General features: G+C 39.1%; 1 protein-coding gene and 1 non-coding gene across 2 annotated transcripts in view; one reads left to right on the top strand and one right to left on the bottom strand.

The window, feature by feature from the left end:
• The window catches only part of CPS1 (carbamoyl-phosphate synthase 1), a 142,686-nt gene that overhangs the window by 15,226 nt on the left and 114,116 nt on the right, over positions 1-13,344 (bottom strand). Inside the window, exons 29-33 of the mRNA XM_053598311.1 lie at positions 12,329-12,406; positions 6,027-6,134; positions 4,249-4,338; positions 2,417-2,587; positions 153-227 (exon numbers count right to left, since the gene is read on the bottom strand). Of these exons, the coding sequence (XP_053454286.1) occupies positions 153-227; positions 2,417-2,587; positions 4,249-4,338; positions 6,027-6,134; positions 12,329-12,406 (522 nt within the window). The remainder of the gene's footprint in view (positions 1-152; positions 228-2,416; positions 2,588-4,248; positions 4,339-6,026; positions 6,135-12,328; positions 12,407-13,344) is intronic.
• On the top strand, positions 6,413-6,519 carry LOC128590908 (U6 spliceosomal RNA). The gene has a single exon (XR_008381371.1). It is a non-coding gene; the product is annotated as a U6 spliceosomal RNA (small nuclear RNA).

Here is a 13,344-nt window from a genome sequence, read left to right as displayed (position 1 = left end):
GATATTTTTATTCAAACTTCTTAAACCTTTTGAGACTTACTCTGAGAGCAGAAATTTGTTTTCTCCTTGCTTGTTTTACTATATTCAGGTCATAAAACCATAGATTTCAGAGTATACTTAATGAAAACGTTCATGGATCATTAACTAGTTACCTCTCCAGTGGAAGCCATCTCACACCTCAGAATAGGGTCAGCATCCCTCAGCCGGGGCCAGGAAAACATGGGAGCCTGTCGTAAAAAGCAGGGAGGAAAAAATGCATGAGGCAAAGGTATAAATGAGTAAAAGAGAATAAATATATTTAGCAAATCATCTCTCCAGGGATTCATTTAGGCTATGACAGACATGTAAAGATCTCTTTGGTCCAAGCACATGGCTTGAAAAACAGCTTTAAAATTCTGTTCCAAGAATTTCTTGAGCTCTTGGCCAAAACCTTAGGTTAAATAATCACAAATTATTTCTGTAAATGGGACCCCTATGACCTGTCTAGACCAGTGCTTCTAATCTAGATTATGCACAGTCTTATTGGAGTGATTTCAAACAAATTCTACTAGGCATCAGTCTACCCAGACACAGAATTCAAACACATTTTTTCCCCCTTGATAGGCTTTGGAAACATTTCTCTACTTGTTCTGATCATTTGGACTTGCAACAAGCCATCTTGCCAGAAATGGCTGTCTGTAAACTGACTTCTGAGACATGAAACTGTTGTTGACACTTCTTAAAAGCTTTGAAAACATTCCACTTGGAAACACTTTCATCCAGAACTTTTGTATGCACTGGAACATATGAGTGCTTCCTTTTCATTTATTTTATTGGTACAATTCACTAAGAACCAAATTCTTGTTTCTTGTATATGCTCATTTATCTTGTCTAGACTATTCCTTTATTGATTCTGGCACCTGAGCCATGATGGGAATTCTACCTTGGAGTCATTTCATTGGGTCATCTTAGTCAAGTTACCACATACTCTAGTGCATCAGCTTCCCTATTTCCCCATCTGCTGATACCCACTGACTTTGCTAGGCCTGTTGCAATTGCCAAGGAATAAACTAATTTGAAAAAATTTAATTCATGTACAAAGACAAGTAGAAAAGAAGTAATCTGAAAGATACAGGACGTTAAAAATGCATATCTATCTATCATTCGCATATTAATTTATAAGAAGAAATAAAGGCATGTATTCTTATAACTATGAATAAACATGAATTTAAAGTTCATATATAGAATCTCCAGTTTAAAAAAAAAGAATGTTCTTCAGTGCTGACCACCTGTGGTTCTCAAACAGAAAATCTCCTCTTTCTCTCTCTCCCTCTCACAGTCTCTTGCTCTCTTTCTCTACTAAAAAGCTTCTACAATGTTTTTGTTATAGTCTCTCGGAAGAAAGTGCCACCCCACCTAACATGAAAAGTGACATTCCATCTCAATGTACTATAAAATTCAAGGTGTCCTAAATTATTAACTTAAACAAGACTAATAAATACTTTTTTTTAATTCACAGCTTCAAGTTAAAGTTCCCACTATAAAGTCGGAAGTCAGATTCTCATCTGTAACACAATTACGGTTGAGGGCACTAGTACATATAGGAACAGGGACCTTTGATAGGCCTCAAAAATATTTCAGTTTTACATAAATATATCACATAATGCAAATTAATTTCATTGTGCATTTTATCTAAAGAACTCAAATACGTTTATATAATATCCCACAAATCCTCACACTTCTCCTACAAAGTAGTAATTAGTAATAAAGGACTTCATTATAAATAACTCTGTATGTGATCATACTGAGGTATTTAGTGGAGCATGGTGGCTTTATTATTAAGGTATTATCAAAAAGATATGTATATGTTGGAAACTGATGAACAACCTTAAATTTTCCCACTCATCTTTTCAGAAGGTGTCATTGATTTCATCACTCTCACAGCACCATTGTAAATAGCAATTGCTATATCCATTTTTCAAATGGAAAAAATGTGCCACTGAAGAAAATAAGGACTAAGCAAAGATGGTCAACATGTTGAGAATTTAACCCCACAAGATAACCACTTTTATAAGAGTCATGCATTCCTGAAGGCTTAACACAATTCAAGTCTTCCCCTAACAAATGACACCCAGGACTTTTGCTTAGCATCTAAACTGGAACCATTCTATGTCAATTGCATTACACATAGCTTATAAAATTCACTAGGCTACTTGGTTTGAAGTTATGTCATTCTAGATGATTTCTTAAAAGTTTAAAAAGCACAACAGTTCCCATAAAGTTGCCCGTAGTGCAACTACATTGCCTTATTGAAAGGAAACAAAGCCTGCGTCCAGAACTTCAGTTAGAAGGTTTTTTAAAGTGACAAGATTTTTGATGTCAAATTATTCCTTTCATTTCATTGGATCTCATAAAATGACTGATATTTTATTATTACCTTAATTGCAACATATTCAGCAGGAATGATGGGATGCTCCAGAGTGGGAAGAGGTTTTTCATCAATGGTCTCTCCAATCATCACCTTGGTGGCCACGTCAATGAAGTCGACCCCGAGAGTCTTGGAGACAAAGGGGAAGGATCGAGAAGCTCTCAGGTTACATTCAATCACCTAAGGAGATACATTCGAAAGGAGAAAGAGGGTGGTGAGAGCCAACACCAGCAATATTAATATTCTGTCTGCCACTTGGTTTCCAGTTGTCATCAAGTGGAGACCAGATCTTGTTTTGCTATTCTCATCCCTTTTCAAGCCTACTGCTTAGACTTTTTCTAACTGGTTTCCTTTCAGTCAATATCTGACTTTTTTTCATCCTCTCCCCCAATTGTATCCTCACACACTGCTGACAGATTTAGACTAATGCAGAGCTCAAATAATGCCATGCCCCTTGTGAAATCCTTCACGGGACCTCCACCAGCTGCAGAGGAATGCCTTCTAGCCTCTTGCTTCATTTGCCTCTCTGTTTTATCTTATGCCTTCTTCCTGGCCCCAGTCTTACTTTTTGAGTTCATCTTCCACTATTTACCTAGAAAAATGATCTCATTTGACTAAACTATTTGCTGTCTCCAAAAATAGATGTCCTATCCTTGTGTGGTAGCCCCTATACTGTTCTTAACTTGTCAAAATCTCAGCCATTCCTTAAGGTCCAGTTCACAAAACAAAATCTTCCTTGAAGTCTTTAATGATCCGCCCCGATGAGGCATGTGATGAGGCAAACTGGTTCATGTGCGCATAGACTCGCAAATGTGCTATCTCTTAATTTGTACACATCTAACAGCTGTTATATGCTCTATTATGGCTATCTACAAATTCTACAAATTCTTCTTCTTTCCAGTCTCCACTAAATTATAAGATCACTGAGAGCTGAGACCAGGCCTTACACATCTTTGCAGATGACTGCACAACAGTGGTGAATCTGTGGCTTGGATCAGTTTGCCCCCACAAACACTCATGTTGAGATTTGACCCCCATTTTGGCAGTATTGGGAGCTAGGGCCTCGTGGGATGTGTTTGGGTCATGAAGGTGGATTCCTTATGAGTAGCTTAATGCCCTTGAGGGAGTTCTCATTTTCACAGGGATGAATAAGTTCCACAACAGTGGGCTATTAAAGGATTTGGCTTCCTCTGCTTCCTCTCTTGCCCCACGTCTCTGCACGCACATTCCCCTTCTGCTCTCTGCCATGCACAGAAGCAGCCTGAGACCCTCGCCACATGCAGCGCCCCAGTCTTGGCCTTTCCAGCCACCTGAGTAGTGAGCCAAATACACTTTTTTCTTTATAAATGACACAGCATCAAGTATCCTGTTATAGCAACACAGAATAAAGACAGCTACAGATTAGTTAAATGACATAGACTAAATTAATTAGGACTAACCTGGTTGAGTGAACATTTCTATTTTTGCAAATGATACCTTCTCTAAGTAAGGAGTAAAGCAGATCTTCAGTGCATGGAATTTATGACTACGCTACACATTTGGTTTACTTTATGATATTCACTCTATCTATGCATACTGTACTGTGGACGGCATACAGTCATCTTCTTTCCAGTGGGACCGAGTGCTTTACAAAGCTGTAACTAATATGTCAGTGCCACCCACCAAGAGCCTATGCTTTCAATCAAGGCAGACATGGTATGCTCTGAAACCTTCCACACTAACAGCTGCAGGGGTCTTGGTGTTCTGAGGCTAGTATTCACTGAGGAGATTACCATGAGGTCACAAACCAACACGGCCTAACACAGCCGTGATGATCTCTCAAGCACTTCCGTGTCTCTTACCAAGACATCGTTTCCTTTGACAAGAAACTGGACGTTGAATGGGCCAGAGATGGAGAAAGCCTTTGCGATCTTTCTGGTAGCGTCCTTCACCTACATCAAAAGAATAGTGACATACCTTAGTTAAAAAACATACCTTAGCTAAAGAACATACCTTAGTTAAAAAAGAAAAACAGAAAAAAAGGCACAGAACATTAGATTTAGATTTATTTAATTTCTCCTCAAAGAAAGCTGTGTCTACATTTATAATGGTAATAATAGGATGCACTATTTAGGCTTCTATTAACACAATAATAATAGGTACTAAATAGAGGAGTAGGGAAAACAGCAAATCATTTTCAAGTCATTTTCTCTCCGACAAACATCCTTATCTCCCTGTAGTTACGTACTCGGGCTTTATCTTGAGGTTTAAATGGAATTCTCTCAGTCTGCTGGCTTTAGCACCAGAAACTGCAGTCCAAACTCTATATCAATCTAATGACCTACCTGCTGAGAGGTGCAGGCCCTGAAATTACATGGTACTGGAAAGAGACCTCAGAGGTTTCTTTTATGTTGCTTTTCTGTTGCCCCGGACTCTACAAGGGTGGATATTATGTTTGGAAGGAGACAGTGTTTCCCTGCAGGGAGACACTGCATGTCACATATAGAAATCCCTGTATCCAACCAGGGCCGTAAAATTCCTTTGCCAAGAGGGGTCACTGATTACAACAAGCAAGCGCGCCTCACTCATTACATGCACAAGAGTGTTTCAACAACTTCATTGGGTAGAAAACGAAGTGGGGTCCATGGCACGTTGAGCTCTGAGAGATTTTTCAAAATATGAGTTCTGGAGATCATTTATCCTGATGGGGAAACTGAAGTACATTTAAAATTTGAGGACTTTTTTCTTTTAGGCTGCTTTTACTACAGAGCATCCCGCTACCTCCACTTTCCAGAACAAAGTTAAGACCTCAGGATCCAGTCTAATGTACGACCAGACAGACAGGCGTGCGTGGGTTCTGATGGAAAATTCACTGGAAAAGCTCACTAAGGAATCCAGGTCTGCCCTGACATACCTGAAGACTAACGAGACCTTCTCTAGATTATTTAAGATGATCAGCTCTGAGTGTGCACCAAGCAGTGCACATTGAGTGTTGAAGCAGAATCATCACTCATGTGAAGTCCTTTAAAAGAGTGGCCATCAAAAGAGACATACTGGAAAGAGAAGGGACGGTAAGAGGGTGTGCAGGCGGGTGAGGGGGGAAGGTTCCAGAAGGTCCCCAGTGACTCCTGCACACCTCCTGCGCCACTCCTGAGAAGCGTGGTTTTATATGCTGCTCGCCTGCAAGTGGCTCTCAAGCATTAGAAACCCCTGCGGCAGCAATTCTCTAATTGTCCTTCCCAGAGCACCAGCAACAGTACCCGCTTAGGAGTTGTTATTAAAAAGGCAAATTCTTGGGCCACAGAATTTCTGAACCATAGAATCAGGAACTTGAGGTGCAACCAGTATCCTGTATTTTAACAAACTCTGCAGGTGAATTTGATGCACAGTAAAGTTTAAGAACCACTGCACTGGCCTACAACCCAATGACCTCTAAAGGGCAGTGAAGGAAATCTTTGTCTTTAAAATACCCAGCTGACTCAGAGCTGGGAAGTTCCCCCATCATTAAATTTAACCTGCAGCATGTTTTCCATTGCTATCTAGTTGTTTGGTTTCTTTTCTTTTTTTTTTTTTTTTAACTGAGGTTTTCCTATTATCTTTTGCTTTTCCCTTCTACTTTTTCTTTTTTATAACTGATGACCTTTTCAATGGCTCCTTGGCTGATGGTTTGTGTGGGCAGCATCAGAGTGGCGTCTCCAGAGTGGACGCCTGCATCTTCAACATGTTCTGAGATGGCGTGTGAGATAACCTGGACCAAAAAAAAAAGATTTTAAAAAGACTTGTCACGTACCCACTTCAACAAAGTTCTCTCGCCCTCCCCTTGAATCCTAATAGAAGCCCCCAGCATGGACCAGGCCCTTTGCTAAGTCCTAATGAGAGCAGTGAAAAGAGCTGCACTAGGACCTCCTGGACCTCCCTGTCAGGGACAGCCTCTGGGGAAGCTGAGGGTGGCTGAGAGCTGACCTCCCTCTTCTACTGATAAGCATGGGTATAAATACAGGAAAAGAAGAAAAGTAACCCAACTCAGTGCTCGCTTCGTCAGCACATATACTAAAATTGGAACGATACAGAGAAGATTAGCATGGCCCCTGCGCAAGGATGACACGCAAATTCGTGAAGTGTTCCATATTTTTCCAATTTAAATGCTCCCAGATTCTTGAAACAGACCTTACTCAGTCTGAGCAATATGATATCTGATAATACCATAATAATAGGGGACCTTAACACTCCTCTTACAGAGCTGGACAGATCCTCTAAACAGAAATTAAACAAGGATATAAGAGATTTAAATGAGACCCTAGAACAACTGTGCTTGATAGACGCATATAGAACACTCCATCCCAAAGATAAAGAATATACATTCTTCTCATCACCCCATGGAACATTCTCCAAAATTGATCATATCCTGGGACACAAAACAAATATCAACAGAATCAAAAGAATTGAAATTTTATCTTGTATCTTCTCAGACCATAAGGCACTAAAGGTGGAACTCAACTCTAACAAAAATGCTCGACCCCACCCAAAGGCATGGAAATTAAACAATCTTCTGTTGAATAACAGATGGGTGCAGGAAGAAATAAAACAGGAAATCATTAACTTCCTTGAGCATAACAACAATGAAGACACAAGCTACCAAAACCTGTGGGATACTGCAAAAGCAGTTTTGAGAGGAAAATTCATCGCTTTAGATGCCTACATTCGAAAAACAGAAAGAGAGCACATCAACAATCTCACAAGAGATCTTATGGAATTGGAAAAAGAAGAACAATCTAAGCCTAAACTCAGTAGAAGAAAAGAAATCTCCAAAATCAAATCAGAGGTCAATGAAATTGAAAACAAAAGAATCATTCAGAAAATTAAGGAAACAAGGAGTTGGTTTTTTCAAAAAATAAATAAAATAGATAAACCATTGGCCAGACTAACGAGGAATAGAAAAGTAAAATCTCTAGTAACCTCAATCAGAAATGATAAAGGGGAAATAACAACTGATCCCACAGAGATACAAGAGATCATCTCTGAATATTACCAGAAACTCTATGCCCAGAAATTTGACAATGGGAAAGAAATGGATCAATATTTGGAATCACACCCTCTCCCTAGACTCAGCCAGGAAGAAATAGACCTCCTGAACAGACTAATTTCAAGTACTGAGATCAAAGAAACAATAAAAAATCTTCCAACCAAAAAATGCCCTGGTCCAGATGGCTTCACTCCAGAATTCTATCAAACCTTCAAAGAAGAGCTTATTCCTGTACTGCAGAAATTATTCCAAAAAATTGAGGAAGAAGGAATCTTCCCCAACACATTCTATGAAGCAAACATCCCTCTGATACCAAAACCAGGAAAAGACCCAAACAAAAAGGAGAATTTCAGACCAATCTCACTCATGAATATAGATGCAAAAATTCTCAACAAAATCCTAGCCAATAGATTACAGCTTATCATCAAAAAAGTCATTCATCATGATCAAGTAGGCTTCATCCCAGGGATGCAAGGCTGGTTTAACATACGCAAGTCTATAAATGTTATCCACCATATTAACAGAGGCAAAAATAAAGATCACATGATCCTCTCAATAGATGTAGAAAAAGCATTTGATAAAATCCAGCATCCTTTTCTAATTAGAACACCTATAGGCATAGGTGGCACATTTCTAAAACTGATTGAAGCTATCTATGACAAACCCACAGCCAATATTTTACTGAATGGAGTAAAACTGAAAGCTTTTCCTCTTAGAACTGGAACCAGACAAGGTTGTCCTCTGTCACCTTTACTATTCAACATAGTGCTGGAAGTTCTAGCCAATACAATTAGGCAAGACAAGGAAATAAAGGGAATCCAAATGGGAGCAGAGGAGGTCAAACTCTCCCTCTTTGCTGACAACATGATCTTATACTTAGAGAACCCCAAAGACTCAACCACAAGACTCCTAGAAGTCATCAAAAAATACAGTAATGTTTCAGGATATAAAATCAATGTCCACAAGTCAGTAGCCTTTGTGTACACTAATAACAGTCAAGATGAGAAGCTAATTAAGGACACAACTCCCTTCACCATAGTTTCAAAGAAAATGAAATACCTAGGAGTATACCTAACGAAGGAGGTGAAGGACCTCTATAAAGAAAACTATGAAATCCTCAGAAAGGAAATAGCAGAGGATATTAACAAATGGAAGAACATACCATGCTCATGGATAGGAAGAATCAACATTGTTAAAATGTCTATACTTAGCAAAGCCATCTACCTATTCAATGCTATTCCTATCAAAATACCAACATCGTACTTTCAAGATTTGGAAAAAATGATTCTGCATTTTGTATGGAACCGGAAAAAACCCCGTATAGGTAAGGCAGTTCTCTGTAACAAAAATAAAGCTGGGGGCATCAGCATACCAGATTTTAGTCTGTACTACAAAGCCATAGTGCTCAAGACAGCATGGTACTGGCACAAAAACAGAGACATAGACACTTGGAATCGAATTGAAAACCAAGAAATGAAACTAACATTTTATAACCACCTAATCTTTGATAAACCAAACAAGAACATACCTTGGGGGAAAGACTCCCTATTCAATAAATGGTGTTGGGAGAACTGGATGTCTACATGTAAAAGACTGAAACTGGACCCACACCTTTCCCCACTCACAAAAATTGATTCAAGATGGATAAAGGACTTAAATTTAAGGCATCAAACAATAAAAATCCTAAAGAAAGCATAGGAAAAACACTGGAAGATATTGGCCTGGGGAAAGACTTCATGAAGAAGACTGCCATGGCAATTGCAACGACAACAAAAATAAACAAATGGGACTTCATTAAACTGAAAAGCTTCTGTACAGCTAAGGAGACAATAACCAAAGCAAAGCGACAACCTACACAATGGGAAAGGATATTTGCATATTTTCAATCAGACAAAAGCTTGATTACTAGGATCTATAGAGAACTGAAATTAATCCACTTTAAAAAAGCCAACAATCCCATATATCAATGAGCAAGAGACATGAATAGAACTTTCTCTAAAGATGACAGACGAATGGCTAACAAACACATGAAAAAATGTTCATTATCTCTATATATTAGAGAAATGCAAATCAAAACAACCCTGAGATATCATCTAACCCCAGTGAGAATTGCCCACATCACAAAATCTCAAAACTGCAGATGCTGGCATGGATGTGGAGAGAAGGGAACACTTTTACACTGCTGGTGGGACTGCAAACTAGTACAACCTTTCTGGAAGGAAGTATGGAGAAACCTCAAAGCACTCAAGCTAGACCTCCCATTTGATCCTGCAATCCCATTACTGGGCATCTACCCAGAAGGAAAAAAAAATCCTTTTATCCTAAGGACACTTGTACTAGACTGTTTATTGCAGCTCAATTTACAATCGCCAAAATGTGGAAACAGCCTAAATGCCCACCAACCCAGGAATGGATTAACAAGCTGTGGTATATGTATACCATGGAATACTATTCAGCCATTAAAAAAAATGGAGACTTTACATCCTTCGTATTAACCTGGATGGACGTGGAAGACATTATTCTTAGTAAAGCATCACAAGAATGGAGAAGCATGAATCCTATGTACTCAATTTTGATATGAGGACAATTAATGACAATTATGGTTATGGGGGGGAAACAGAAAGAGGGAAGGAGGGAGGGGGGTGGGGCCTTGGTGTGTGTCACACTTTATGGGGGCAAGACATGATTGCAAGAGGGACTTTACCTAACAATTGCAATCAGTGTAACCTGGCTTACCCTCAATGAATCCCCAACAATAAAAAAAAAAAAAAGGTAACCCAACTCATATTGACTTTCAGGAACACAATAGGAAACCACAGCATTTGGGAGGCATTGCAATTATTTTTATCTTTTAGACTCTAGAAAATAAAAGAACATGGGAAAAGTGTGAATATCAGGCTAGGTAAATGGTGTAACTTAGGTAGACTGGAAAGACAACTTGAGGACCTGATCAAGAGATCTGTAAATTGAAGTTTGAGAAAGGAAGGAGACAAGAAGAAAATATTCCTGTCCTCCTTGAGAAGTAAAGAAACGAAAGCAACGCGAGAATAAATAACCCAGTGCATGGGACTTGTATGTGACTAAGTTAGGATGTGAACCTTATCTGTCAGATTCCAAAGGCTATGGTCTCAATCACTATCACATATATGTTTATAAGGTGTGTGTCCTTGGGAAACGATGAAGCTAAGAGAAGGGGAGAATAATTGGATGGCTGTGAAAACTTACATAAATAATGTACAAGCTTTGCTTATCGGATTTATAAATGACTTAAACCAGAGTGACATTTGAGTCTCCATGCTTCTGCTGTTACTTACAAGCTTTGTGACCTGGGCAAGGTGCTTTACCTGGTTAGCATTTGTTTCTGATAAGACAGGAATAACAATGGTTACTGTCTCACAGAGTGTTTATAAGGATAAAAGAGAACATATAAAGTACCTAGTATGATACTTGGTATATAATAAAAGCTCATTTTTTTGTACAGTGTCTAGAAAAAGAAAGGCCATCACCCCACTAAGCTTTGGGATGGTCACATCTGAAATTCTATGCCCATGTCTGAATATTATAGTTTAAAAACTATGTGAATAATCTGGAATGTTTTCAAAGGGAGTGTACAGGACGATGTGCAGTGGTCAAGGTCTGGGAAGTTTAGGGCAAGTGCATATTTGGGCAACCTACAGCCAAATCAGGCCAACAGGCCAGCATCACTTTATCAGCGCAATATTTTGAAAAAGTATGAATGTCTCTATATCAGTCCTACACTGTCAGCTTCCATAGAGGTATAATCACATTCCTCTTATTTTATATCTCAATCTTCAAATACTTAAAATGTTGAAAGAGGAGAGACATTAAACTTATGCTCTGAAACTCAGGCGTGCAGAGAGGAGAGTTTCAGGGAAGCAGAACTTATATCAAGATAGAAAATATCTGAGTTGTAAAAATTAAAAAAAAATCACATAACGTAATCTTAGACTATTTTTTCCTTTGTATCACCAAGGAGTTTAAAAGAAAACAAATGGCCACCTTCTAGAGGTGCTACAAAATAAAATTCCTGTCTCATGGGTGGGAGGCTGCAATAATTTATCTCTAAAGGGGCATTCAACTCAAGATTTTATGATTTCGTGGTAAGTAGACACCATTACAATTAAAAAATATATACAAAACCTACACCAAACTGCTAATCTGATAAAGGAAGAAAAAGGAAAACAACTTTTAACACCTCCAGTAGTGTTTTGAAGTATTTACAAAGCAGAAAATGAAGGCTAACTTTTTATGGCACAGACTCCCTAAAACACAACTTTCTATGTTTTTTATATTTCAAGATAAATCACAAATACTTTATTAACACAACTAGCAAAGTAAAGCCCAACATTCTTCACATTTTCATTCCTCCCTGAAGTTGGAGGCACTCCTTGGAGTAGCAACACAAGATATGACACGGTAAGCCAATTTTCCCTTGTTATCCTAGGCCACCTAACTCTGTTTGCTTTTGCCTTTATTAACCAAATAAAAAGTGAGAAGGGCGAGAAATGAAGAAAGAATAAAAACCAGGGATTCAATTAGGAACTTCAGAAAGAAAAGCATTGGATGTTTTTGTAATATCTATTGAAACATGAAAGGAAAACTACAGACAAAAGAAAAGAGAGAAAGTCTATTCAAAAAGAATGATGAGTACAGGATGATAATTAATTTCAAATACCATCAAAGAGAAATCCTAACAGTATGAAACACAGGAAATATGAAACCTGCAACACACACTGAATTGTCAGGGAATTGGATTTTTTTTTTTTAACTGAGCATCCTCTGCACTATTATGGGAGACCTGTTTTGTAGAACTCATGAATTCTAACCTGTGGAAGTTTCACGATTGCCAAAGAAAAGAAAACTGATGGGAATGAAAGAGAGAGGGATAAAGCACTTACCCTGCCATCTTTGCCCACAGCATCCATTTCTACTTCCCGGGCTCCCTCAATAAATTTTGTCAGCACAACTGGGTGCTCCTGTCACCAGCGAAAATGGAAGAGCAGAACAATTGGGTAAAATTACATGTGTAACGTCAAATAAGTCATATACTTTAAGTAAATATCAGGACAATACTTGCAAAAAACTTCAAGGTTAAGCATACTACATAAACTCATTAGCCAATCTCTGTTGTAAGGACAAGTTCCTTCTCTGCTTGCAGTAAGGCAGAGGGTCTTTGTCCAACTTTGAGTGCTCAGCAGACTGAACAGGAGTGTTAAAATGTCAGATACAGGTGACCAGGCCATCTTGGGGAAAGAGGGCACTGAAAAGGAAGTACAGGAGGCTTCCTCCTTTGCTATTGAATCATGAATAGTCTCCATTTGCTTCTATAATTATACATCATTATTGGTTCAGATTCAGTTTTTCTCCCTACCTTCACCTTTTCCAAGAACTACAACTTCCTCAATCAGTTCTCTATAGGAGAATTGTGCAAATATCTTAGAAGAAAGCAGCATTTTGTTTTGGATTTGGGGGGAGGGATTTGTTTGTTTTTTGAGACAGAGTCTCATTCTGTCACTCTGGGTACAGTGCCATGGATGGTGTCATAGCTCACAGCAACCTCAGACTTCCTGGGCTTAAGTAACCCTCTTGCTTCAACCCCCAGAGGGCTAGGACTACAGGCGCCCACCACAACCCTCAGGCTACCTTTTCTTTCATTTTTTTTTTTGAGACAGAGCCTCCACCTGTCACCCTGGGTAGAGTGCTGTGCCATCACAGCTCACAGCAACCTCCAACTCCTGGGCTCAAGCGATTCTCCTGCCTCCACCTCCCACATAGCTGGGACTACAGGCGCCTGCCACAATGCCTGGCTATTTTTTTTGTTTGTTTGTTTGTTTGTTTGTTTGTTTGCAGCCGTCATTGTTGTTTGGCGGGCCTGGGCTGGATTCGAACCCGCCAGCTCAGGTGTATGTGGCTG

This window comes from Nycticebus coucang, chromosome 7 (genome assembly GCF_027406575.1).
Source record: "Nycticebus coucang isolate mNycCou1 chromosome 7, mNycCou1.pri, whole genome shotgun sequence".
In the NCBI taxonomy this organism is placed as follows: domain Eukaryota; kingdom Metazoa; phylum Chordata; class Mammalia; order Primates; family Lorisidae; genus Nycticebus; species Nycticebus coucang.
This window is presented reverse-complemented; position numbering and strand designations above follow the sequence as displayed.